This window comes from Astatotilapia calliptera, chromosome 11, assembly GCF_964374335.1.
Source record: "Astatotilapia calliptera chromosome 11, fAstCal68.1, whole genome shotgun sequence".
Lineage (NCBI taxonomy): Eukaryota > Metazoa > Chordata > Actinopteri > Cichliformes > Cichlidae > Astatotilapia > Astatotilapia calliptera.
The window spans coordinates 11,241,595-11,269,421 of record NC_137432.1 but is presented as its reverse complement, the minus strand read 5'-3'; the positions used below and the strand labels follow the sequence as shown (position 1 = coordinate 11,269,421).

Genomic DNA, 27,827 nt, shown 5'->3' with positions numbered 1-27,827 from the left:
TGAGGAAAAAACAAAAAGAGTGTACCAACTTAGGATAATCTTTTGTCCCAAAATCTGGCCTCTATCTTTTATAGACACACACAAACACACACTATCAGAGCTCCTACACGGGACTGCCAGCAGTTAAGGCCAAAACACACATGTATGCACGCCTTCACACACAAGCAAAATACACAAAGTGTATGTGGCATCAATTTCACTGCAGCACCTCACAGCCTGCCAGAGCCTCTCCCAGGCTTGATGTCTGCATCTGCTTGTGTTTTTCAGTTCATCTATAGGTGGACGTATGTATGCACATGGAGATCTGCGTCAGTGCATTACAACTGCATCTAGTTTGGTTTAGGGGAAATTACACATTCTGGTTATTTTCCCTCTCTACATCAACACAGTGGATTACTTTACAGTCAGTGATGGGCCTAAAGTCTACAACTCATGGACATCAACAAATGCTAAGATGCTATTTGAGGCCATCACTGAAGCTTCTTCTTTGTGGATCTTTCTGCATTCAGTTTGTGCTTCAGTAACTGCAAAGCACGCACTTATGGGTTGAGATCAGGTGACTGGCTTGGCCATGTAAGAATACTGCATTTCTTTGCTTTGAGAAACCCTTGGGTTGATTTTGTAGTGTGCTTTAGGTGCTGTTCCACTGCCACTGTGAAGTGTCGGCTCAGTTTTGCAGCATTTGGTTGAATCTGAGCAGAGAATATAGCCCTCTACACTTCACAATTCAACCTGCTGTTTCTATCAGCAGTCACATCAACACTAAACATCAGAGATCTGGTTCAGCCGGGAGTCATACACCCCCGTGCCATAATACTGCATCTCCAATGTTTGACTGTTAATGTGATATGCTCACATGAGCGGTTCCTTTCCTTCTCTTTACTTTTCCCATCATTCTGGCACATGCTAATCTTGGTTTCATCTGTCCAAAAAAAATTTCAGAAGTGTGCAGACTCTTTTAAATGTTCTCTGTCAAAGTTTAATCTGGCCTTTCTGTTCTTCAGTGTTTCCATTGAGTTGCACCCCTCTGTATTTACATTCATGAGGGCGTCTCTTGGTCGTTGACCTCGACAGTGAAACGCTCACTTCTTCAAGGATGTTCTTGAACTGGCATGATTTTATTAGACAGATTTTTCTTAACCAAGGAAATACATGCATTTCAACACACATACATGAAGAAGTAACGATAGCTATTACTATTATTAACAATTAACTACTCTTGTGCTTTTCACAGATTTGCAGCAACTCCACATTCCATGCTGTTGAGTGCTTAAAGATTAGTTTCATGCTTGTTTTCATCTTCTTATCCATCTCTACTCCATGTCTATAAAATGATTGAAAGTGCATTCAATGCATTCACATTTTATTCTGGGTTGCAAAGCAAATAAAGTGAAGTGTTCTTTAGCAAAGTCTTTGATTTGAACATGATAAACGAACACCAAACTCATAGGTGCTCTTACATATGCTCAAACATCCTTTACTTCCTTTCTTTCCTGCTTCCTGATGACTGGGTTGGTTCATTGAAGGAGGTCTGCTGAAATACTCGAGGTGTAGTAAAAATAAATATTTGCATTATTGTTACAAAGAATGGATTGACTCTCAATGGAAATGCATGTGCAGTAGTGTACTGAATGTCACTTAAAATGTAATAAGAAAAGTGTGCCGTACATGTACACTATTCTCTCATTATATTCACACTGAGATCAAACTGAATAATCCAAAGCCAGCCAAAACGCCCTATGTTACCTTTCAAGTCAAAGTGGAATCAATACTTAATATATATGGAAACACATACATAAAAGCTATTAGTGTCCCCTGATGTGATCAGTGAAGTGAAGTCTCAGGGAACCCTTCTGACCTGCACCAATGCCAAACAGGACTCGTGCTATACAGCCCTGAGGCAGTGTTTAGGTGTGCAAATGGGTGGCTGAAAAAAATAGTTGCTTATGTGTTTATGTGTGCATGTAGTTTGTCTTTTCATTTGTGTGAATATGCATGCGTTTCTATGTACATGTATGCGTGTGTGTGCACTAGAAGCAGCATAACCTGAGGCTGTGACAGACGGACTCTAAACCATGTTACCAACACACCCCAGTGCCTCACTTAATAGTGCATGAGATAAGAACATTTGGACGTCAAAACAACCCCGCTACCCCTTTTCTCTATGGGAAATTAAGCTTTATGGAGCCCTAGTTTAAGACAATGGCTCCAGTGGTTTGGAAATTCCTTGTCACTAATTTAGAGATATCCTAATGTGTTGAATAGGAAAGGTAATCTAAATATAGACACACACAGAATTTCAACAGCACAGAATATGGATGGGATCTTACACAAATGTACATGTCGTATGTATACACACATGACGAGCCCTGCAAAACACAAATGGGAACTGGCATAGATTTCAGTTCAATTCATTTCAGTTTAATTTTACTTATAAAAACACAAAAACAAACTCCATCAAATCAAAATTGACTGAGTGCAAAATATTAGCTGTACCTGCTAGAGGCCAGTTAGCACCATAAATGTTGTGAAGATGGTGAGCAAATATTTTATTCTCGGCAGATAAAATAATTTGTACAGATCCAGGTCAAAGCCAACTGTACTTGGTATTATGCAGGTAGCCTAAAATACATGAAAAGTAATGTGAACTCGCTAAAAAAGGAATAAGTCACCATCTTTCCCATGCAGGTCAGAGGTAATCTAAGGAGGGAAACTCCTCAAGAAGTGAGCTCTCACAGTGATTGAATGAACACATGTGACGGAGGAGGACAGTGACTCAGTCATCAAAAGAGAGAAGGAGCAAACCAGTGCAAAATGAAGGGGTGCTCAACGGGCTATGTTAACATGGAGAACTACAATGGTTGAGAAAAAAATATGGAAATAGAGTTAAGTAGAGAGCAAAAAAAAAGCCATTAGAGCTAAGAAGGCATTTGAGCATAAGACAAAGAGAGTTAGAGAGTGGGAGGTAGAGGCCAACAGACAGACACAGCTAGAAACAGAGGCAGAGCTATAGAAACAGACAGTCATGCAGCCAGCCAGAGAGGCAGCCAGAGATTAAGAAAAGCGAGAGTAAGACAGACATGCATCTCAACTGTGACAGGCAGACAGCACAAGGAAACTTAAAAAAGCAAATTCTGAAAGACAGCAATGCAGACAAGAGACTGAGGGAGGGAAAAAAAGAAAGCAGAGAGACAAAAAAGAAGAAAAAGTCAAAGCGTAACTAAAGGAGGAAGAGGGAAAGTGACAGAGGAGGTAGTGCAAGTGCAGTGTGTGAGAAAGAGGCCAAGATGATGAGGCAGACATGCACACAGACTGATGGAGAGTGCATAACTCAGTGGGGACTCTAATATTTTTGTCCAAGGGCACAGTCCAGCATAAAAAAAATACTCGACATGACAAGGACAGCTTGTCTTTGCTCTACACAACCAAAATTACCAGCCATTCATACTGTGAAAAGAAACTGTGCCAAATAAAAAACTTTGTAAGACTGATGATCTTTGCAAGGTCGTCACAAAGGGGTGACAACCTCGCATTTTGGGGTCCCAGAATGCACTTAATGTAATGATGCCACTTTGTGTTGTATTCTCATCAAATGAGAAATGAGATGCTTTTGACTTTCACAAAGCCTGAAGTGATATTTTTAGACTCCATGCGAGCTACAGGGACAGGTGAATCAGCACAGAGTGACAGTACATTACCAGTCTAGCCGCACTGAGACGAGAATAATACAAAACCATGTCTAAAAGTCTAGAGCTGCACTTTCAAGTGAATGCAAAACGGTACCTAAAGTTTTGAGGAGGGATGTTAACATTTGTGGCTGGCATAGCCGTCATGATCAGATTTGCATTTCTCTCTAGCATCATTCCTGTCAGTGTGCAGCTGAGTGAACTGGCAGTGAACTGAAGAGGAGGCTGGCGCAGTCCTCCCACTGTCTATTGTGGCAAGACAGCACTTCAGTGTGAGTCTGTGTGTGATGGAGAAAATCTGAAAAATGAAGTCAGAGGTAAAAATTATATATATATATATATATATATATATATATATATATATATATATATATATATATATATATATATATATATATATATATATATATATATATATATATATTTAAAAATACAGACTCAGACATGCAGTGTAGGCAACAGGGAAAAGAAAGATGGAATAAATTACAAGGGAGGGCAAACAGATATGAGAAAGTGAGAAATCACATGAAGGAAATGAAGTGAAATAGATAAGAATGGACGAAAGAAAGAAAAAACACCTTCTGTCTGCGTGCTTTCATCCTGAACATCTTTGTGTCTGAGTGTCCCTGGATCACTGTGTCAGCAGTTCTCATTACTATACATGCTGAGGACATCAGAGATCTTACCAAGTAGCCGGTAAAGCATCCTCTGTCTCACAAATGAGCATGGAATCACTGAGGCGCTTGAAACACCTTGACACTCACACATATGTCTGTTTTCTAAGCGTCCTAAATTAGGCACATGGATTAAATTTGTACGTGCAGGAAGATTTAGTTGATTCTGGATTGAATTTTAGGCAGAACAAGTCCAGTCAGTTTCATCTAGTCTGCCCGAAGTGCTGAAATAAAGCTAGGCAATTTGTAATAAAAGTAAATGAGTCATATTAATGGGCAATTAAGCTGCATGTGAGCATTCTTAATGCCCACTAAACCAATTAAAGTGTACAAGGAGGTACCTCAGTTTGGAAAAAGAGTGAATTAATATTTAACAAGTTATCAGCCTGAACACCAGAAAAGAAACATAGTGTAGTAGCTGTACTAGGTAGCCAGGTTCTGAGGAGTAAATTAGTTCCACTCCTTATAATTAAGACAATAGTAAATGATTCCTATTTCCACAACAGGCTCGCTGGCAAAAAGTAAGTACATTTATTTATTTAGCGCCTTTTGAAATCACAAAGTGCTTCACACCAAACAAAACCAACAATGGCAAAAAAAAAAATTTGAATGAAATAAAACAATAAAATGAAATGAAATTCTACCCAAATGCCAATTTTAAAAGATGAGTCTTCAGCTGCTTGTTGAATGAGTCCACTGAGCCCACTGATCATAGGCTTCTAAAAAGTGGGGCACAGATTACGGAGCCACTGATGAGTCTCGCCCGTGACAGATATCTGATAGCTTGTTTGTCAAAGTGTGCCGAGTAACTGCCTAATGTATAAATAAAGGTATGACTCATTCTTAATCAGCTCATTTCTCAGGTGACCTTGTCTGAAAAGAAATTTGCCTCCAAATGTGATTTCAAGTGGATTGTTAGTCTTAATAAGAGCAGGTTATGTTAAGGTTTTATGAACTTTGCCCCCAGCCGTACAACCCAAACACTACAGGCGGATGATGGTGCAAATATGTGTAAGACTTTCAGTGATTGTCAATGAGTCAGACACACTATGGTGGGTTTGAGTCATAATCAGTCTTATTCAGCAAGGATATACAAGCACCATGAACTTGACCTTGTGCAGCAGAGCTGGTAACCAAGTATAGCACAGAATAGCTGACAGCTGATGCAAAGCAATTGAATGCATAATAATAATAAGAGTGGGACACAACTTGGCCTCATTCAGCCGCATTCCCACCAGAGATTTCATATTGACCTCGTATGACCTGGAAAAGCAATATGTCAACCTTTATACTCCACTGAATTTTTAATATTGCCCAGAAAAGCCTTAGCTTGAGGTGCATTGCTTTAAACAGCTTTTAAATTAAATGTGAGCCCTTACTGTTGCGTGTGGTGCCATGTTTTACAAAAACCTGCGCTTTTATCCACCTGTGTCCATCGTCAAGGCTGTATCCAGCCTGGAATTACTGCTTTATTCAGAGCAGGAAATTAACTTGAGTTTATTCAGCCCATTTCCAGGCACTCAGATTATGTCCCGCACTGGACTGGAAAATCGTGTCCTTGCAGATACTCTCAGGGTAAGACTTACAGTCACAGGCATTATCTGCCTGTGACTGTAGGAAGGAATCCCAGCATTTAATATTCACCATCATAGCTATAAATGGCACTGCCATGCACATAGATAAACTCTGAGTTATCTCTCAGTATGACATTCACCATACTGTAACAAGTACCAATCACACTGTACTTTATCAGCAAAAGGTCCATTTTAAAACAGAATAAGATTTTAATTGATGAAAGGGTAGACATGAATATTTAAAATAAATGCTTTTATGGACTTTCTAAAACTTTGTAGTCTTTTTGCAACAAAAAGAAAGAAAAGAACAGCATGCAAAAGCACATCCAAAGAAATCCAGGCCCTGTTGGCAGATATGGTTTAAATGAGGCTCCTGTCCTAGCTGTCTACATGTCACCTTATATCTCCCAAAAGGTTAGGAACGGCATTGAGTAAGATGATGTAGATATCTTTATTCTACTCGGTAATCTTGATAGCAACAAAATTCCCATTCCTGAAAGCAGAGTTGTTTGCATAGAGCAGGACAGTTTCGAGTCTGATATCTCAGCTAGTGTTATGGGACATAATCTGATTTATCACACTATATCCAGCTAAGCTCAAAGATATCTCCATCAAAACATCAAAATAGATTTGGTATTAGTCAGCCAAAGTACACAGTCCTGACATGGTGCAGAGGCAAGATGACAGAAGATAATATTCTGGATTAACCTGCTTGAATAATACTTCTCCAAAAGCAGAAAGCGCATATCACAAAATATCAAACAGACACAAAAAGAGACAACACACCACCTAACTCTAATATTGCCACCTATAACTGGAAAAACCCCACTTCCACTCGCTATCTATTTCTCAAAAAAGCTCAAAGATATACTTTGGATTTGCATGTCATTAAGACACAGCATTTTTTATTTAGACATTGTCTTTATGTTTCTATATATATTTCTATATCTGAAGTTCCCAGGACTAAATGATAGAGTGACACAAGAGACAAGAAAACTGTACTTCATATTTTGAAATAAGTGAAAAGAAAAATCATCACTATAAATATAATATAATAAAATATAATAAATAAATAATTAAGGGAAACTAAGAAAAAATCTCAAGTGACATTTCCAGGGCAGCAGGATTGTAGCTAAAGCTCATTTATTGCATTCTCGAGATTCTCACTCATTCTCCTGCGCTTTTATCCCTGTATGAAATATTTGCTCTCTTGCTGTGATTGTTTTGTGTTGTTTTTTAAAGTTAATATTTTAAATAATTACTGTCAAAACATTATAAATCCTTTAGGAAATCAAAGGATGTAGTTTCAAACAGAATAACTGTCTTTAATTTTCCTTTCAGTTTACAGAATATGGCTGGCAGCTGAGGCAGGTTGCTCCCTAATATAAGGAAGCATCATTCTCTGGCTGACAGAATACATCTTTTGGAGGGAATGTGGAAAGGTGACACAAAATCACTGTAAATTTGTTTACAAGCACACAATGGAGGTAAGCAACACCTCTTCTGTCATCTTATATCTCCTACTTCTGTCAAATTACACACAACCTGAAAAAATGAACGCTACTTTGAGTTCATTTCATCTAAAGCACCAAAATACACAACCTTTATGTAACTCCTAACTTCTGCCTGCTGATCAAGGGCAAGTATTGACACCAAACTGACTCCGAGACACCAAAATGAAGCGGCCAACGTGTCTAAACTAGAAAATGTGAACTACATGGACATGAGTGTAATCGAATGCATGGGGGAAACTAAGAGCTCTGTTTAGCAAGAGTTTTCGAGTCGCAGGGACATTTCTTCCAGGAGTCACCAAAAGTAGCTGATTGTGGGGCTTAAACCAAAAGAAATCCAGCAGTGTGCACTTCTTCTGCACCTAAGGTCCTTTAGTCCTCATAGACATGCTCCAATGGGGAACTCTGCAATGTATGTTACATTTTATGAACTGCTACTGCTGTCACGACTTGCCCGTGAGTGACTTGACGGTATGCTATTTTTAATTTTCAGTGCTGCTCTGCTCTGTCAAAAAATGACAGAAAGCCTACATCCTTCCAACGCTGTTAAAAGAATGATGGAAAATAAAGTAAACAGATACAGTCGGGTCATGTACTTGCATCTAAGAGTGAGTACCCAGCACTGAGGACAGTCCAAGCATTCACTACTGGAGGGCATTCTCCTCTGACTTGCTGGTCTGGGAAAACAGTGCCAACTCAGTCTAGGTCCAACCTCGAAAAAGCAGCGTGCTGGCTGCAAGCTGGGTCTTCATCACTGGCAGCTTTTCTTTCTCTAACCTTGCACTGAAGGCCAGCGTCTCTTCACTCCCTGTGTTCTGGCTCTGCTGCAGATCAATTAGCTTGAGACAGCTGTCATTTCAATTAGGCTGTACAATGCAGTGCCCGACTGCTTATCTCAGAACCGTTTTCTCCTTAACTGGATTGACACACATCTTACTATTTTTTTTTCTTCTATTTTTCAAAAGGGGAAACATGATGTTCAAAATGTTATCTCTGTAAAACTATAGCAAAAATCGAAATGGGCTTTGCAGTGTTGATGGTGACGTTACACACATTACCTCTGCAATCGTAGGAAACTGAAAAAAGCCGGGCATGGCTGGGAATGGGACTTTATATTAAAGCGGGGGTAAAAAGAAAACAGAAGTAAGTGGATATAATAAAAGCTGTCAGTGAAATGATTTACTGAGCCCTTATCAGATTAATAATCCAAAGCGAATCACAGTATTGAAGAATAGCAGCAATGATATCACTTAACTACACTGTGCCTGTAGCAAGGAAGCCAGTGTTCATGTGCTAATGACACGTGTGTGTTTGTGTCTATAAAATCACTGCTTTATAATCTTTTAACTACCAGACAATCACAGATTTGTCTGTGATAAAATCCTAGTCCTCACACATATGTCTATGCTTATACCAGGCAAGTCATGTGTGTGTGTATGTGTGTGTCTATGTGTACTCATGTGGGGCATGCCTGTCCGTGTCTGTGCGTGTGTGTGTAGCAGATTTAGCTTTGATAAAACCCCAGTCTTTAGAGGGATTATCAGCCCATTCCCAGACAGCAACACGCTCTGCATTTATGGAGGTAATAAGTTGATCCATAATAGACAGACCACCAGACAGCTAAAGGCTGTTATTGGAAATTGTGTCCCCCATATCTATACCTGGGCATAGATGAAAGAGGGTTGGAAAGCAATATCTTCAGAGACAGTCAGACCTGCTGTGCAACACCTCGTGCGAGCTATCATCCGGTGAATTTTGATTTGGCGCTTACCTTTATGTATTGACTGACTCGTCATGCTACTGTTTGTGGTGTGGTTTTGCCTCTACTAAAATCCCAGAGTGCAAACGTACAGCGGCTGCCAAGTGTAAGCACACAACGTGGCACGACACAAGACATCAGCACGCAGACTCAAAAATAATTTAGCTAAATGTTAGTACTCTTTTATTTAATGTTTCAGAGAGCTTAAATTGCCATTTGAATCAAAGCTATTTTCACTGAAACCAATCCAGGTGTATTTTAGTGAGATTTCACTCACTTTAATGTTATCTGACACCCATTTGTCGTTGCGTGACTTGAGCGTTTAAAAGTAGGGCAAAACCGGTGAAAAGGTCGCACGTTTGTGGATGCAGGCTGTTGTTTCCTGGTCAGAGCAATAAAACTTTCTCTGCCATTATTATTTCCCAAAACAAACCCTTTGTTGATAATGAGCTCATAGCTTAACTTATGGCTGCTTCTCTCACCACAGGCATGGTGACAGAATTACTATAAACTGAAGAAAGGCTGGTATAAAGAGCACAATGATGCTTGCTATCTGCATTATCCTTGTCTTTTTTATCTCTCTTTCTAACTCTTTTTTCCCCTCTCAGTCTGGATCTCTATTTCCTTTTTTCCCCTCCTGTCTTCTCTGCCCATCATTTACCCCCATGTCTGTTCTTTCTGCTTCATCTCCCTATGTTTCCTCTCTATCTCTCCCTACGCTCCCTTCAAATGCTCTGCCTTGTGCGCAGTCATAAAGAAATAATTTATTCCTGTCCCCCAGTGCTGGTATGTATTAGCATGCCAGCAGAGCACGTTAACTTATCTCTCGGCTACAGGCGCTGAGTGGTAAAACTAAGCTCTGATAGTTTGCAACAGGATGACCACAGAATGCCTGTAGCTCGGAGAATTAGGGCTGTCGTCATGATTAGTAATGGTGGGCCTGTTTTACTGCACTGTAATTCACTGAACTGTACCAACTGTATGACTCAATGATATGCAAAAAAGGACTATCAGCCCAAAATCGGCTGGTGGAGAAAATGAAAAGATTATTAACTGCTGCTGTTTTTGACAACCAGCCCATCTCAACCAATTCTGTTCTTTTGTTAAGGCGCGCAGAACATAACACATACAAAATCTGTTTGAGCGGCTGTTGCGCTCTGAAGGTCCAACTCAAAATTTGTTTGGCCATCTGTCAGCGCTAGTATCAGAGCATCAGACAGTACATATGAGACTGTAAAAATAGCATGAATTAGATAAAGCGCAGTGTTAACATACACAGTTAAGGGTCGACGGTGTGTAGGCATCACATGCTGCATAAACAGATTGGGCCTTAAGTGGCATTTGTTGTCATTTTGTTGCTTAATAAACCAGAAAACACCAGCAGCGTACACATAAATTTATTATAGGGATTTTATGTGAGCCACTATCAGCTGCATTTCCCATAACCTCCATACAGCGAGCGGTAAAAAATAAACCTGATAGCTTTCAAGAGGCCCAACCACACAATGTCTAGGAGAATTAGGCTCATTGTAGTGATTAGTTACTCTGGGCCTAATGTTGTATTCTAATCTAATGCACTTTGCATAGCATGAGTCGGGTTTACAGACATGCTGTGCATTATAAATGGATAGAAACAATGTAGATGTAAGAATGCTGGCATCTCCGGGATGAGAATCTAAGGTAATACATTGCTCCAACTCTGCAGTACAAAGCGTGGCTCTTATTAGACTTCACTTCCAGGCAGAGAATGAGCTGCATTTTAGTGTAACAACAAACAAGGATGGATAAGCGATTATAGTGACACAGATTTAGTTGTGCATATGGCGCATAGAAAAAGAGGGTGTTAAACCATTCCCCACTTTAATGAGCAGCTTAGATGGATATTGAGACTTCAGAACTGAGAGATGGCACAGATTGCTGCGTTAATGTCATCCTGTGTAACTCAGTGGATTAGGTTTAGATTTGCAGCTCCCACTAGGGCGACCGCATACAAGAATGCCATTCAGAGTCCACTGAATGGCAAATGCTAAGAAAACTGCCCCGCACTTGATAACAGCATTACTGATAAGCAATGTAATTAAGATGCACAGAGTGGAGCATGCTGTATTGTGGGAAAAAGCACCCCAGTGCAATCTCTATTAAGAGCCAAGTGCCGGGCATGTCATAATGATTATTTATTATAACCCTGATGTGTCTGTTTTACTCACTATTTCATTATCTGAGTACTGGATGCAACTGCACAACTCAAATTCACTATGTCACATGTAAGAGCTACAGAGTTATGAGTGCAGCTTAATATGCACTTCCTGTTCATTTATATGTTACATTGCAAAGTTGATATGATTTGTGTTAAATAAAGCTTCCATATCTCAGAGTCCAATTTGCCATGCTCCCTCTTCCTCCCTCCCTCTATGTCTGTCTGTGTGTGTTTGTGACTCATCACCACCCATATTGTGCCACTGACCTATATCTGCCCTACCTGTGTGTCACACTATCGACTGACCTTGATTCCAACTGATCTACTCACTTCCAGACAGTGACGTGAGTCTTTAGCACAACACCAGCAGGAAGCAAGTAAAATATTTCTCTTCCAGTCAATTCCACTGGTTACAAGAAGAAAAAAGTGAGTAATGTGATTAAAGCCGACAAAAGCATTGTCAGGGACCCGCATGTCTTTTAGTAACTAATTTGAAATTTCGAACTGATTTAAGGGATATTATCGAGGTAATCTTCTCCAATGATTCTTTGCATTTTAGCCTTACTTTCAATAATTTAGTATACATTAACGATGTTATTTGGCTGGATTTTATTCTTCTTTATAATCTTATTTAATAGTATCTCAGAGGCTTTTGGCAAATCATTTTTAAAATGTTATCTGATTGCTCTTTGCATGTTTAAAATGATAAACAACTCATTTCTGAGCAGACACGGTAGATTAACATCAGAACACATAGCCAAGAGCCACATCCCTGTATCTCTGCCTCTCTCTCTCCCGTTCTCTGCTGCAGAGTAATGCATGGTGAAAATGTGATGCTGCAGGACCATGTGGGCTACCATGCACAAAGCGACTGGAAGGTGGAGCTTGGATGCTTACAAGTTCCACTGTACGCTCTCATTGGCTCTCAATGACATCATTGATAAGGGGCTGCAAAGAGAGAGAAAGGAGTGACTCTCCTCTCTCCCTCACACTCCTGTATAGTAGAATGCAAATGCAGGTTAAGAAGGCCAGTTGAATAGCTTGTGACTCTTTTCTGACTCTAAGAGATTCGTCTGAATTAGTTGCTGCTAAAGCATTAGGCGAAATACAAAACTGCCTTCTCCATCGTAGGATGGTCTCGCTCTCGCCTGACCCCTGAATGAACTGAGCATTTGAAGAAAGATTTCTCTTTCTACAGAACATTTCGCAACTGATGAATGCTGTGGATCACAGTGCGTGCAAATTATGCGACTGTCACGCAATCGTAAGTGAAACTAACTATCAGTGTTAAAACTGATCAGACCGTGGACACTCAAATTTGGCCCAAAAGCGTTCTTGGGCTTTATAAAAGATAACTGAAGTCAAATCAGATGAAACATGCACTCCGACTATGACACAATGATGCTGCTGTGCTATGCCGAGACCATGCACAGATAAAACTAAACTAAAATATAAACATGTCATGAGGTAGGGACTGTACTACTACTGAACTGTACAAACTGCACATCATCAGATGAACTTTTAGCTCATTATTTTACAATACAGACTAGTGGTCATGTGCAACAAACTTGGACTAAACGTCCAGCTTCATTAAGGTGCTTTGGGCATTTCATGGTTATTCACTGTGTTATTAAAAAAATGTCCCCGTGCATAACAAGTGTGGAATACAAAAAGACATTGCGAGAATTGCAAGTTTACAGTATTGGTAGTCATCATTGTTTAACCATGCCAAAATTATCTTAGTTTCTCAGGGGCAATGACTAATGACTGGCATGATAAGACAAGCTGGTTGCCTCAAAATAATCTTTTATCAACTGTATATTGATTTTAGCTTTAAGCCTAAATAATATATGGCATTACAAATAAACTCAGATTACAGTACAGGGGCAACACAACGCCTTACAAAATACAGCTGATGACAAATGTAGCTGGAAAATAGTGTGTGTGTGTTTGTGTGTCCCTGCGTGTGCTAGGGATTTCACACATGTACCAGCCCTGCAAACAAGTGGTTGAACAAGTGCCACATACCATCTCCCACTAAAGAGTAATATTACCTACCCATTCTGGGGACTGAGAAGGATCAGGAAAGCAATATCCTGCTATCCCAAGGACTTTGGCCCAGGACGCGTCTTGTATGGTGGCATTCTACATGCACATCTTTTATAATCCTCAAAGTATCTCCATGAGGTTTAGATTTCCAAGTGTGCCTAAAACACAATCCGACTGGCGCTGCTGCTGCTGAAGTCTAAATCCTCATGAGATAAGTCTTCATGTTCATCCAGAAGAAAAGTGAACAGTCTCTTAATCCTTCATTTCATCTTAAAAATGGCTTGATAGGTGAATCTGTACATCTTCCGTGTGTTTTTTTTTCTACACATCTTTTTTATTTTCTTAATCCATCAGAAGCAAGCACTGTACTGGTTAAATTGCTTAAATTCCCACCTAAGGACAGTGCCCAGACAAATAAAAAGAAAAAAGAAAAAAGGTTAAAGGCATTGCAGTCAGTCAAAGCTACAGCACATTTTTCTCATTCAAATGGAATCCCAGTCTAAATCATATTAAACTCGTACTTTAGGAGTGAATAAGCAGCGTAAAAGTGTGTGAATGAACTGTATGAGTCAAATTTGTTTTTAGAAACTTTTAAATATATATATTTCTTTATATAGAATAACAAACTGATTTGGTTTCAAACCACATGTAAATCCTGTAGGTGTGAATTCTCCCCTTTGCTGAATAATGCAAAGTTTAAGGGTAGAGCTACTCCACTGTGGAATGCTTCAAATCCACACAAGTTGTTTGGCCACACCTTCACAACATAAAGAAAGTTTGTTTGTTTTTAAATCGTGTCCACTTTATTTTTTTTAAATAACGAGGAAAAATAATAAAAAATGAAGGTGGAACTTAACAATAAAACTCAATAAACAATAAAAAGTATTTACATTGACATTTCCCGGGTATTTGCTTCTTTAAAAGAAAACAAGGCAAATAAAAGCTATTCAAACACTTTGAAATACTAGAATTAAACAACATAATTAAAAAATATATATCACATAAATTTAACTTTGCAAGTTTGAAAAAGAAAAGAAAAAGTTGTTTCCTGGTGGATCTGCGCTCCTTTCTGCTAGCTTTCTTTGTATGGACTGAGAACAAAGGAGCCTTTACAGTAGCCTAACAAAGAAGCTGCAGCGACTTATACCTGTTGATCTATTTCCAAATAAACTCTAACAAGTTTCTTAAAGATTTTCAAGACGAGCTCGCTTTAGATTCACGTCATTGCATCTTTTTTGTTGCCTATAAACATCATTTCTCATTAGTGCGAAAAAAAAGTTTAATTCTGTGTTACCGTTTCTTGTTTCTTGGAGACTTTACACCTGATTGCACTGCGCGGAATTCCCATAGTGCAGAAAGACAACTTCGCAAGAACGTAAACACAACAGTCATAAAACTACTGCACTAAGAAGGAAAAAAGAAGTATTTACAAACTATCCATCAGCCAACTGTGATTTTTCTCGCGTGCGTAAAAAGGTCCTTTCCTCCGCAAACTTCTGACAGGCTTTGTCTTGTGTCGCAACATCCTCGAGAGACAAAAAAATACAGCAACCCCACAAACTCTGCCTCAACTCCATGAAAGCTCCCTGACAATTGCTTCTAAGTAGCACAAGTTGAGTGTTAATGAGCGTTATGGAGATGCGTGTGTGAGCATCCCCCTCAAGTTCTCTCCTCAAAGCGACCCGCATCAGACAAAGGAACAGGGGACCGCTCCTCTCGCTCCCTCTCTCTCTCTCTCCTTCCTTGCTGCCTCGATTTCTCTAGCTCTCTCTCCCTCTCCCTCCTGCTTTGTGCTCAAGTTTGAGCGCTGACGCACCAACTACAGCCGCAACTTTTAACTGGGAATAAATTCCAAAAAATCGCTCGAGGATTGAAAGCAAAGACAGTGTGCCGCTTGGAGACAACTCACCTGGGCAGTCGGCTTCCTGTGCGCGCGCTGCTGTCGGTTGTAGGAAAAAAAAAAGTTTGAGAGGGCACATCTAGCTTTGTGTTGTGGAGTCCCCCTTTGTCTACACGTGTGATAGATGGATGGGGCTCTTTTTTGGCCGCGCCTAGTTCATTTCGCTCTCCAAAGAGTCCCGCCCTCTCAAAGTCAAACAACTATGCACAAAACAATGTACACTGTGGATCCGTGCGAGTGATAAAGATCACGGTGTTGGGTTCTATCATTATACTTATTATTACTATTTTACTTTATTTAAACACACTAACTCCCCAAAAGTTTTTTTTTTACAAAGCAGCTAATTATGTCTGTCTGTGTCGTGGGATATCTATTTATTCTTTTTACCCAAATTTTTTTCTTCTTGCGTTTGTTTATTCATTAAAGCCTCTTTGTGGCACTGGCTTGCAAGGTGCTCTTCACTGAGCATTCTCTCTCTCTCTCTCTCTCTCTCTCTCTCTCTCTCTCTCTCTTTCGTTCAAGTCGCAACCAAAAGAAACCCTCATAAAACTGTCACACTAGAAAATCTTTGCTTCCGAAATACTTTTTTCCTCCATTCTTCTTGTCTTTTGGCTGGCTGACAAAAACTTTCCTGTATCCTCCGCGTGGAGACAACCATTGTGTCTGGATAGCAGTAGCAGGGGAACAAAGAAAGAGACCAAAAAAAGGGGGGAAATGATTTTTATTTTTATTTTTTTTAATAAAGAATGAAGTGGTGTGTGTATATCAGTGTGCTACTGCTACGTCAAATCTTATGCAAAAGCTTTATTTTGAGTTTGGAGAACAGTAACAGTGATACACCAAAACATGCGTAAATAGAATATTTAGACATCTTTGCACCCTGTAAATACATAAATATTTATTCATTTATTTAATAAATTAATTTGATTAAGTTCATTTACATGAGCAAACTTTCTAGTTTTTATAACTTAACTTGAAATTTTACTTAACCACTACCTTAACATCAGTTACTCTTTGTTGTATAACTCCTTCCAATAGGAAATGTAAATCTGTATGGATGTCGTGAGAAATAAAAAAATAAATTAAAGGAGTTTCAGAGTTTCAGGCTTTTTTTTTCATTAGGAAGGCTGCTTTTGGTACTGCAGTCGGTGAGGGTGGTGCTGGTAATATTACATGTGGGTGTGCTGGAAGGAGGGGGAAGAGGGAGATGAGCAGGGGCAGGGAAGAAGTCATAATCACGTCTCCCTTCTCCCAGTTATGTGCAGCTCTTTGTCCCGGCTGTAACGTTTGTAACGGCTGTAAAGGAGCACGCAGGACAACAGGAAACATTCAAATGCAAATACATGCAGTGACAGTGATTAACCACACTGCTGTTCACAGGCAGAAGAAAAAGCCTCTGTGGCTCTGCCTATTGGACCTGACCTGGGTCCTGAAAAAGCAGCGTACTAGTCAATACTGCTTTTGTGTGCGGCATTCTTTGTGTACACCGGTTTCCACAAGTGTGTGAGTGAATGCATTTTGGGAACATCTAGACACAGCCAGTTAGGTAAAAACTTAAAAACTAAAGATAGCCGACAACACCACTACTGTGTCCTTCATTTATATGCCATACAAATACAAATAAATAATAAAAGGAAGGAGCTACTCCTCACGGAAATCTGTGTATTAACAGCGACTATAACAAATGGTATTTGCACATCAATAATTGGGGGGGGTGTAAATCACAGAAAGCAGATAAATAGTGATATAGTCACATCACCACAGCAACACCATCTACCCCCTTGGGTTTAGCTCAGGATGGATATATTATATACAGACAGACAGAGATACAGTCATACCTCTCTCTGCCCCTCCGGCAGAGCTCTTATCCCCCCCTGCTGTGGTTTTACTGGGCCACTGACTCCAGCAATCAGCCTGTTCTGCTCCACTCTGCTCTGCCCTGACTGCTGCCTGCACATCTCCCACTGAGGAGTCAGCTGAGCCAGGCATGAGACTGCACACTGAACAGGCTACATACAGCTTAGAGGAGCTTAACACACACACAGACACACAGAAGTGCTGGAAATCTTAAGAAATTTGCAAGATTATACCAAACAGTACAGATATTATTGCTTCACAATCATGAGGACATTAAGATATGAAGTATGCAGTGGGTGCTAAAACTGGCAGCTGAAATAACTGTTTATTTGCAGTGTAAGGTTAGTTTTAAAACACGACTAATTAAGCTGCTATAAAATGCATATATCTGCATTTCATTAAGGAGATAGTTAGCAGTCGTATCATGATATCCACTATGGATTTATGCACTTGTACACGCTCACTTTGTTTCCACAATCAATGCAGATTTGTTTTTTATACATCTACTCCTCGTTTATTTAAAAGTAGACGTCAGACAGTGAAAAAGGGCATCAAGATGCATCTAATTACGACAATAAAAATAACTGATAACTCCTAAACATGCTGGTGTTTTTACCATACATAACAGTTTCACAAAACCAGTTACACTAATAACCATGGAACACTTACAGTAATTTAATAAAATAAACTGTTATGCAATAAAACCAGTCGCTGTGGGCTTCGAGCTGCATCGTCTGTTGTGTTAAAGTATCTGACAAAAGAGAAATAGCAACAATTAATAATAATAATAACAATGATAATAATAAATTAAACCATTAATATTTGAGTTAAGTATACAGTCTCTTGCCTTGTTATCAAAAAATACCCATGTCATGTGGTATGATGCACATGCCCGCACACACACATGCACACACACAGACACATCCGCATACTGTAGACAGACATGCTTGTCAGCTACGCTGGAGGGCCCTTGGCTGACTGCTGCTAAAACAGCCCTTCCCCCACAATAAGGGTCTGTCTGGGAGAGGGGGAAGGGAAATCATGACTGAATCAAGTCTGAATGCCAGCGTAACGGCACAACAGGCTGGAATAGAATAGAATAGACATATCTTGGATGAAGATAATTATGTATTCAGTAATGAGCCGCCTTCATTCAGTCACTTAAGGTGGTCTCAGTATGTGTGTGTCTTTGATTAATGACGTAAATAAGCAGTGTGCTATTATATAGAAGAAATAAGGTGCTTAGGCAAACCTGCCCTAACTGCTTGAGGCATATTTTGGTCAGTTGCAATGGTGTGGGATCGCTTTTCATGATCAGTTCTTGGCTTGGGTGTGTTCTCTTTCATGTATTATCCAGGGGAGGTTTGAAGGGGAAATAAAGGAGGGGTGCAGCAGGCAATTCATATTTTCCTTTTCAGGTTGTATTCTTGCATCATCTTTCTAACAGTTTTCCGGTTACCAGGTTGTTTTATTAAATATTCAGGGATAAAGAGCGTTCTATCCATTCAATGCTATCTCTTCTGTTTTTTATTACTAAAGAAATTCACGTGAACTCCAGAAGTAACATTGTAGCAACACCAAAAGATACTCTGAGGTCGTTGTTAATCGTCATGATTTAGCGCTGCTGGGAATACGACTTGTGTATTCTGTTCGATACGTGTGACGCTAAACTATTTTCTGCTTTGACCCAGTAGCAGCGTGGTTTTAAGTTATGCATAATGCATTAGAATTTTAAACTCTAGAGGCATAAATCAATTTTACATGTGTGCTTGAACAGATGGGTGCAGCCTTCATGCGGTTTCTTGGTGATGTGTAAATATAATAAAAACAGTAAATACAGAAAAAGGTCATGTCATTTATACAAAAAATTAAAATAAACAAATCTACACGTTTGAATATCTGATGTAGACTTGAATCCTAACATAAAGCTTCCATACCACTTAACTCCAGCATCAAACTTATGTCACAAAGGGGTTAAGAGCATCGCCTTTTAAGCTTTATTTACAGAATAAAGTGGATAGTGACTCTAGGGATGCTGACACCTGCTACAAAACTCTTTCCAAACCAAACCATCCCATTTTGTGGTGACTAGAATTTAAAGTGTGTGTGCTTTTTTTGAGCTGCGACAGTTTTCAGAAAGTTTCCTATATGAATGAGGCATTTACACCGCATTAAGAGGAAACTTAAATAAAAGTCCCTGCAATGTGCAGACATGGATAATATAAACTGACTTAATGTGCAATTGTCACAGTGGCTGAGAAAGTTTACAACACAATATTTGAATAATTCTTCGCTAAACCACTTTTCTTTCACACTGCAGACCTCACAACCATTTTTGCTTGCCTCTTAAAATTATGTAAATAGTAGTTTTTTTGGTGGGGGAGCGTGTTGCCACACCGCTGGAGTGGATTTCCCCAAAAGCAGTTAATGCTCATTACTCAAGACAGTTTTTATAAGTTATTTTGAGCACTTAAGTTATTTTCAGCCCGCATCGCAAACGTTTGCTTTCAGTTGTCCATTTCTCCCCAAGTAAACCATGGCTTGATTAACTTGGGGAGAGAAGAATAGAAGAGCCAATTAAAAGCAGCTGAAGTGGTGAGTAAAAAATCTTCATCCTCTTATAGAAAACACTTAACAACATATAATGTAATAATTAAACACAGTTTGGACAACTACTGTTAGGAGATGAACTTGGAACATAATAACACAAATGTATCATGTCTTGGGTATTTGTGGCATTGAAAGAGAGATTAAAAAACAAACAAAAAAACAACACTCATGAATAAAGAAAAAAGCTGTTGAGTTTCAGTTCCAGCTGATATTTATTTCCTTCCTTGAAAAAGTTCTGTACACAAGTTTGTATCAACAATCTGACAGGCAGTGAATGGACACAATTTAGCTGGCATGAGTCCCCGCCCCTTTTCTCTGAGACTCAAAAAGAGGGTGGGTACTTTTGTTTATGGCATGATTAGAGACAATAAATGATAATTCTACACATCATATTGCACAGGATGGATGAAAAATAAAGTTAATATATTTAAAAATGCTTTCATATTTATATATAAAAAAACAGTCTGAACTGACCACCTCGAATGTAGGTAATGATGTGTAAAAGATGGCAGCTCTAGACAGTGCCTGTCCTCGATAGCAACAACGTACATAAACACACAATCTTTTTGCTTTATGATACAGTCAAATATACAAAGACCGAGTTCACGTTTCATCGCTTTTCCTCATTTTTTTTCCATTTTTTTCTGAAAAACACAACAGCTAATAACCTGAATCTGAAATACAAATGCTATTCACCATGCCATAAAGATACTAAAACAATTATTAGCTAATAGTTAGCCCACAAGTAGAAAAGATTATATATTCAAATACAATGAGAAACGCAGTACAAGTAGGTGTTTGCAGAACTCAAGTCTGAAATTTGAATACGCTTGATGTTATCATCCTTGTTGTTTACTTGCTGCAACGCTAGTGCTATTTCAATCCAGTGGTTGATTGGCAAATGTGACATCAGTTAATGAAAACATCAAGAAATAAGTCAAATTTAAAGCTACAATCTCCTTGTTGTTGTCACAGGCAAGATATTTGACAGGAAATGCAAAAGCAAAGTGGCTGCTCAAGATAGTGATGCTCTTAAACCCACATGGCCCACAGGAATAGCCTGCAGAAACAATGCGTTCCTGTGTCTTTAAGGAGCCTGCAGTCTGGCACTGTAAACGTTGAAGGTAGGCTGATACAAAGGCTGATGCTGCTTTCAAGTGCTGTCGGGCAAATCGCAATTAAATCCTTAGAAGTTAAGCATGTCATGCCTGCAGGCTACGGTCAATACAGGATATTGAAATATTTAGGGACTGGATATCAGAGAAGTCTTAAGAGCATATGCTGGTAAAAGACACGCAAAGTTTGCCTGTTTACTGAAGTAAAACATGAATTACACACCTGAGCCACGGGGGCTCCTTCATTTCGTCAGTAGGTAAATGTAGTTTGGTGCCTTTGATTTCTAAAATCAAAAACAATTGGCACCGCGGTTAAAAGGTCTGTTTTGTTGCCTGTTTTTGCGAAAGAAAAAAAAGAAAAAAGAAAGAAAAAATGTGGGGGAAACGTTTGGACAGGCAACAAAACCTTAGAGCACACGAGCTTACTGTAAGCACTTGAAGGCAGCATGAAAAGCAGCCTGCCGGTGGTATTAAAAATTAGAAAATCCAATACAGCTGTATTAGTAGGCTACACACACCGATTGTTGACTCCCCCAGTTTCTATATAGATTTGTACAAAAATACACTGAGAAAATAATCAAACTGTTTCCTCTCTTTTTAAGTGTCCAAAAGTGTGTACATTTAAATATAAAAAAAGAAATCAAAAGTTGTGTGTTTTTTTTAAACTCTAGCCCTTCGCCTGAGAAGGAAATGTGACAGACACAGACATACTGACAAACAATCGTGTAAGAAAATAATAATAATACAGGACTAGATCATGTATACAAGAAATTAAAAAATGATCAAGTCAAAAATGCTTGGCCCAGTATATAAATACAACATCCCATATAAAATGGCATCTGAATACATGTACAAAACAAAGCTCAAAGGATGGAGGAGAAAAGGGGAAAAGAAGAGAGCGAAACCGGTGAGGATTTCTCTATAGTTAAAATCTCGAAAACATTAAAAGAATTTTGGTCCTGAATCATAGAGAACATGTGTATAAAGTTCAGCACAGATTTGAAGTTGCGTTTGAATCCTGAAGTCTGAAAAATTACAACAGCTGGTGATTATTTCAATGTCCGTTTTTTCCTTTCTTTCTTTTAAAGAGAAGAACCGAAGCGAGCGCCACCTATCCATTTAAATAACCCTAATACTAGTTTTTAAACTGCTCGACAGTCTCACAGAAAATCTCAGCACAAGATAGGAACAAAGTAGGCTATCATGCTTAACGTGTTTTTTTCCTTTTGCTTTTTGAGAAAATAGTCGACTTAGAAAAAAAATTTAAAAAAAACTCCAACCCACCTTGGTTTCACTTTTTTTTTTCTTTTTTTTTTTTTAAATCCCTCTTTAGTGACACACCACAACAACAAAAAATGTCGCACGGCAGTCCCATTTCTGTACCTTTTTAGTGGTGAAGTTCACCTGGCGATTGGTAAAAAGTTGCAAAATGTCTCTTTTTTTTCCTTTCTTTCTTTTGCTAAATCGTCAACAACATTGATTAAGTGAACGACGTGCAAATCAATCACAGTAAAGTTGTTCAGTTCAAAACAGTCCACGACTGAGCGTTTTCAGTCTCCAGTACTACTTCCTCTTCTTCTTCTTCACCCCCTTCACTGTCGTGTTGGTATTAAGTCCCACAGTCGACGCATCCAAAGAAAAGTAGCCTAGAAAAGGCATTTATTTGCTTTAAAGTGTAGCTCTCCAAGGATATGCAGCCTCTTGCCTATTTTGGGGGACGAGAAAGGACTGGGGGGTAGTTTCAGCGGGGCTTTAATAGTCTGATGCAGTTAAACCTATAACACAAACTATTGCGCCCACTTATGTCCCCGTTTCTGTTTGTGGTCTCATTCTTCTTCTCGTTATTATTATTAATTTGCTTTCAGGATGTTACCTGTCGTCTCTTGCCTTTCTCAGTACGTGAACACCAGGTTGGAGATGGTGGACTCTAGCCAATCCCCGGAGATCATCTCGCTGACTTCGGGTGTGCAGTAGTCGGGGAATTCGAAGTGGGACCCTCCGGAGCCGGACTCAAAGTTCAAATCCCAGTCCCTGTCCAGCACCGAGGAGCCAAAGCTCCCCAGCGACATGCTATCAAAGCTGGGGCTCGGGTTGATGTCGAGCAAGTCGTCCTCGAACTCTTCGTCCTCCGAGGAGGACGAGGAGGAGTGCGACGAGGCGGAGGAGTGAGAGCCGGAGGGGGTAGGCGAGGAAGCCCGCCGACTGCTGTACGTGTGCCCACCGTGGCGCTCCGAAGAGCCGCCCAAGCTGCCGCTGCTGCCGGGGGAGTCCGCACCCTCCTCTCTGCCGCTGGCCGCGTCCTCGTACAGGCTGAGCGGGTCGCTGGAGTCCGCCGAGCTGCTGAGCGTCGGGCTGGCCGGGACCACGACGGAAGACGCCGGGCTCACGCTCAAGCTAGTCCCGCTGCTCCCCAACACGTACACTCGTCGGGGCTTCTTGCCATCAGGTATCTGCTTGGCTACTGAGGAGGAGACGGACTTGGACTTGTAGAGAGAGTTGTGGTGGTGCTCTGCTGGGTGCTCAGAGGCAAACATTGATGCTTTGGTGCTATTGCTGCTGCTCCCGAAAAGTGATTTGTGGGGTTTGCTGCTGCTGCTGGGTGATTTGGATCCGGTCTTCCTCGAAGAGGAGGACGTCTTAGTGCTGGTGTTGTTGGAGCTACAGTTGAGCTTTTCCCCCTTCTCTCCTGCGGGCTTGGATGCGCTCGATTTTACCTTCTTTCTTGGCCGGTACTTGTAGTCGGGATAGTCCGCCATGTGCTTCAGCCTGAGCCGCTCCGCCTCTCTGATGAAGGGGATCTTGTCGCTGTCTCTGAGCAGTTTCCACCGCTTCCCCAGCCTCTTTGAGATCTCGGCGTTGTGCATGTCCGGGGACTGCTCCATGATTTTTCTCCTCTCTATCTGGGACCACACCATGAACGCGTTCATGGGTCTCTTGATGTGACCGCTGGGAGTTTTACACCACGCCGGGTTGTCTCCCAACTTGTCGCCGGCGGTCGAAGAAGCGGTGGAGCCCGGGGAGAGAGGCGAAGCGGCCGTTTCAAGGTCCATGCACGCCCCGGAGTCGGAGCTCGAGTCCCCGGCGAAGAAGGACAGCGCCTCGGTGGTGCTCTCTGTGTGGCTCATTTTCTGCACCATGCTGCCCAGCTGTGCAGACAGAGGGGGAGAGCGGTGTGCTTGCTCTTTCTCTCCCTCTCTCCTTGCTCCTCTGATTCACTATTAAAGCAAACTCAGCTCTTTTCTCTCCTCCTCTTCACAGTTTGAGCCGAGTAAAAGCCAGTGCAAGAAATAATTCACTCCTGAGATGCGCAGTAAACTCGGCAACACTTCAGTCCAGAGTAGCCTCAGTCGGCTAGATGCGTAAAAAGAAAGAAAAAAGTTTAATTTCCAGCTTCTGTTGGCGTTTAAAACAGCACGGATGGTAGCCCAGTCTCCACTGTGTACCCTGTAATCAGTCTCTCAGTCTCCCCTTCTGTTATAAAAAACCAGTTTAGCCGTGGGGGCCACTGAGCACAGTCTATGCAGCTGCAGAGCGCAGACCGGGTGCCACACTGTGCGCTCGGGCACTTACAAAGGGCTCCCAAGTACAGTGTGTAGGGTAAGTGCTTTTCTCTGCATCAGAAACAAAAGCCATGCATGCTGTGTAAGGGAGAAAAAATCAGCTAGAGCGAGTTACACTGTCCGCCTCCCATCAACTACAGTCGCGATTCAAGCAGCCCTCACGGCCCGGCCCCCTTACTTGCATTTATTCCTTCCCGTAATACAACGGCGATAAAAATCCACCAATGAAATCCTGTCGCTAGCCTGCCTGCGCGCCAGACTCACGCCCACCTCGGCGCCGATTGGCCAAAAATGGAATCTAATAATAATCAGCGCGTGCAATGAGGAGCCTCGTGTCTGACCTCATTCCAGAATACAACAAGAAACTTCATTTTTTTTAAAGAGACATTGGCTTATGTTATGAACACCCCCCTCACCACCAGCCCATGTGTATATCATTAACATGTAGCCTTGCTATAGGAAAGCTAAGTATACTTCACCATATGGCCGTTTAAACACAGTGCAGTTTGTACCAGCGCGCCCGAGACGGCACAAAAGCCACGCACTCTGTTTTAACCAGCCTCCTTTTCTTCCATTATCCTCACACAGAGAGTGAGGATATTGTGCATGGTGCGCACCTATAATAAAGCCAGCTGATACAGTGGTCCATTGCCGTGTGCTTGCAATGCTAAAGATAACACACTCTAAGGTTATCTGGCGTATACTGCAGGCTATATTATAATGGGATCACTCATTTAAACTGATTATCATTCTAACGACTGACTGAAACATGCGATAATTAGTTTAATTGGTGATAGTTTGCCTACAGGTGGTCACCGTGCGAGCAGACTGACATGATAGTTTGGCTGGTGTGAGTAAAGACTCCAAGACAGCCAAGCTGTATATATGCTTTGCTTTGCTTTCACTCCTCTCTCTCTCCGAGGCGGGGTTGGGCGGTCTTTTGTCACATAACACATATCGAACGAACCCTCTCCAGCGCACTAGAAAGAGAGAAGCGAGGAGGGAGAAAAAAAGGAGAAAAAAAAGAAGAAGTAGGCTGTGTGTGCGATGTGTGTGCGCATTAACCGCCTGCGAGAGCGCTTGTTCTCTGTCTCTCTCGTTCGCGCGCACACGCACACACAACTCAAAACTGACACTCAGTGCAGTTTTTCGTAACACAAAAAGCACCGGTGAGAGAGAAACGCACGGCACAGCGCAAGGTAAGACCACAATCAGATGAAACGTGTGTACAAAAACAGAAAGCCAACAGACAGCATCACTTTATCTTGTTTTCCTGAATCTTAACACATGCACCTAATAAAGGTGCGCAAAAAGTATCTGGGTAAAAAGAAAAAAAAAACATATTTTGCTTGTAGACATATTATCATCCTAAAGCAATCACAGCACGTAGTAGGCTCTGTTTTCTCGGGGCATCCAGTTCACCCAGTATGACAATTTGTGATTTAATCTACTTTAAATGTAATGAGTCACATAAATGAAAAGAGACGAATGAGAGTAGGACGTAGGAAGGCTTTAAACTACAATGCGGAGTTAGGAGTGACGCTAGATGGCGTCGCATAGCCGGAGAGGACCCTGTCTCGGTCTGTGCTACAGAAAATTTAGGGAGAGTAAAAAGAGATCAACCCCAGCATTGAATACAGTTACCAGGGGTGAATTACATAATGTCTCTGTGCGACAGGGAGGCATCCAAGCGATACGGTTGTGCAGAGTGAACGTGTATCTGCGGGTATGTTGGAATAAGGTATAACAGACTGCACTGAGGTAGAACAGGCTGTGGAATTAACTGGAAATGGAAGCAATATGGTGGTGTTAAAAAAAAAGATTGAAAACAGTCACCACTTTAATGATTCTGGCTTCCAGGGGAGCATGCCTGTTTCTTCACATTAAAAAAATCAATCTAAATAATAATTTAAAAAAAAATAGTGCCAAGTGTCTGTGTAACAGAGAGAGACCAGGAGAGTTGATCAGATGTTCAGTGTCTTAATGAAAGTGGAGTCAGAGGTGACTTAGACCGCCACAGGGAAATTAGTATGAAAGTACAGTCGCCAGAGTTACTGGATGCATTTCACTGGATACAATTATATTCAATATGGCCTCGTATCTGCAGTGCATCCAAGTAAAGCAGTGGGTAATTGGGCTCCAATTTGTGTGTTCATGGAGCAGAACTGCAATGGATATAAGAATGTTAACTCGTAAACTCACACTTTGCCATAATGCATCTTTTATTATGGAAATGTGGGACAACACGATGCAGTTTCACTCTTTGCTATAGAAGTCGCTGTGCTTTAGCCCAGGAATGACCATTTACTGTACAAGTTTAAAGCTAAAAACACACACATTTCAGCTTGAGTCTGTTGAGGCTGGTACAAATTCAGTAGTAATAATAATTACAGACAACAATTTCAAGGGTAGTATATCTTCTTCATACATTTTCCTCTCTTCCAACAAACTCTTGGGAGCTCTGTGCACCTGGAGGGACAGCTGGTAAGCTTTTAAACCTAACACCTCATTCAGTACCTTGAGCAGGTGTTGTATATTCTATTCTATTCTATTCTATTCTATTCTATTCTATTCTATTCTATTCTAAAACATAAATGCAACCTTCCACCTAGTTTTGGTTTCACAGTTAACTTGAATACACGGCAATTTCTTGGCACACTTATCTGTCTTTCTTTCACTCTGCCCCCCCCCCCCCCCTTACCTTCTCTGTAAACATTAGCATGCCACACACACACACACACACACACACACACACACACACACACACACACACACACACACACACACACACACACACACACACACACAGAGGTTCGCACGACCTAAAAGGATAAGTAGTGCATTCAAACTTTCCTCTCGCTTTCTCCGTCTCTCTCTTTTACTGCCATTGTTACACTAAGGTGCAGCTGCCACGCGAGTCGGAGTGGGTCGCGTGCCAACCCCAATCTCAACAGGTGTTCTTTTTGTACACACCCCAAGCCCCCAACTTCCTTTGTCTGTCCTCACTCTTTCCTTCTCACACACTTTCTCTCTCTCTCACTCAACTCCTCCCTCCATTTTTCACTTCACTAACTTTTCTCGCCCTCTCTCTCTTTTCTCTCTCTCTTTTCTCTCTCTCCCTGCCCCTCCCAGATCCAAATTTACTTGAACCAAATAGAATGACCACAATTAAATGAAGTTAAGCATAAAAACGTGTAAGAAAATACATTAGCACACATTACATCCTATGTTACATTACACTTAAAATATAATACGACTTGAAATGGGTAAGATGGTAAAAATAAACATAAACATGAGAAAAAAAGGTGGAATTCAAAGCTTCTGAATATCCTGCC

General features: G+C 40.7%; 1 protein-coding gene and 1 long non-coding RNA gene across 7 annotated transcripts in view; both read right to left on the bottom strand.

Annotated features, from left to right (window-relative positions):
* LOC145431753 (uncharacterized) overlaps window positions 1–15,497 on the bottom strand; it is a 110,284-nt gene extending 94,787 nt beyond the window's left edge. For 2 of the 6 annotated variants that reach the window (XR_013912044.1, XR_013912043.1), the window contains exons 1-2: window positions 15,360–15,488; window positions 13,460–13,843 (exon numbers count right to left, since the gene is read on the bottom strand). This is a non-coding gene — a long non-coding RNA (uncharacterized LOC145431753). Of the gene's footprint in view, window positions 1–13,459; window positions 13,844–14,744; window positions 15,190–15,359 lie in introns of those variants that run through there. The other 4 variants (XR_013912041.1, XR_013912045.1, XR_013912040.1 and 1 more) reach the window with 3 other exon arrangements.
* A 6,667-nt stretch (window positions 15,498–22,164) lies between these two features.
* Window positions 22,165–24,647, bottom strand: sox4b (SRY-box transcription factor 4b). The gene has a single exon (XM_026185756.2). It carries the CDS (start codon window positions 24,067–24,069, stop codon window positions 22,825–22,827), a length of 1,245 nt encoding a protein of 414 aa, XP_026041541.1. The 5' UTR covers window positions 24,070–24,647; the 3' UTR covers window positions 22,165–22,824.
* Window positions 24,648–27,827: the final 3,180 nt, after the last annotated feature.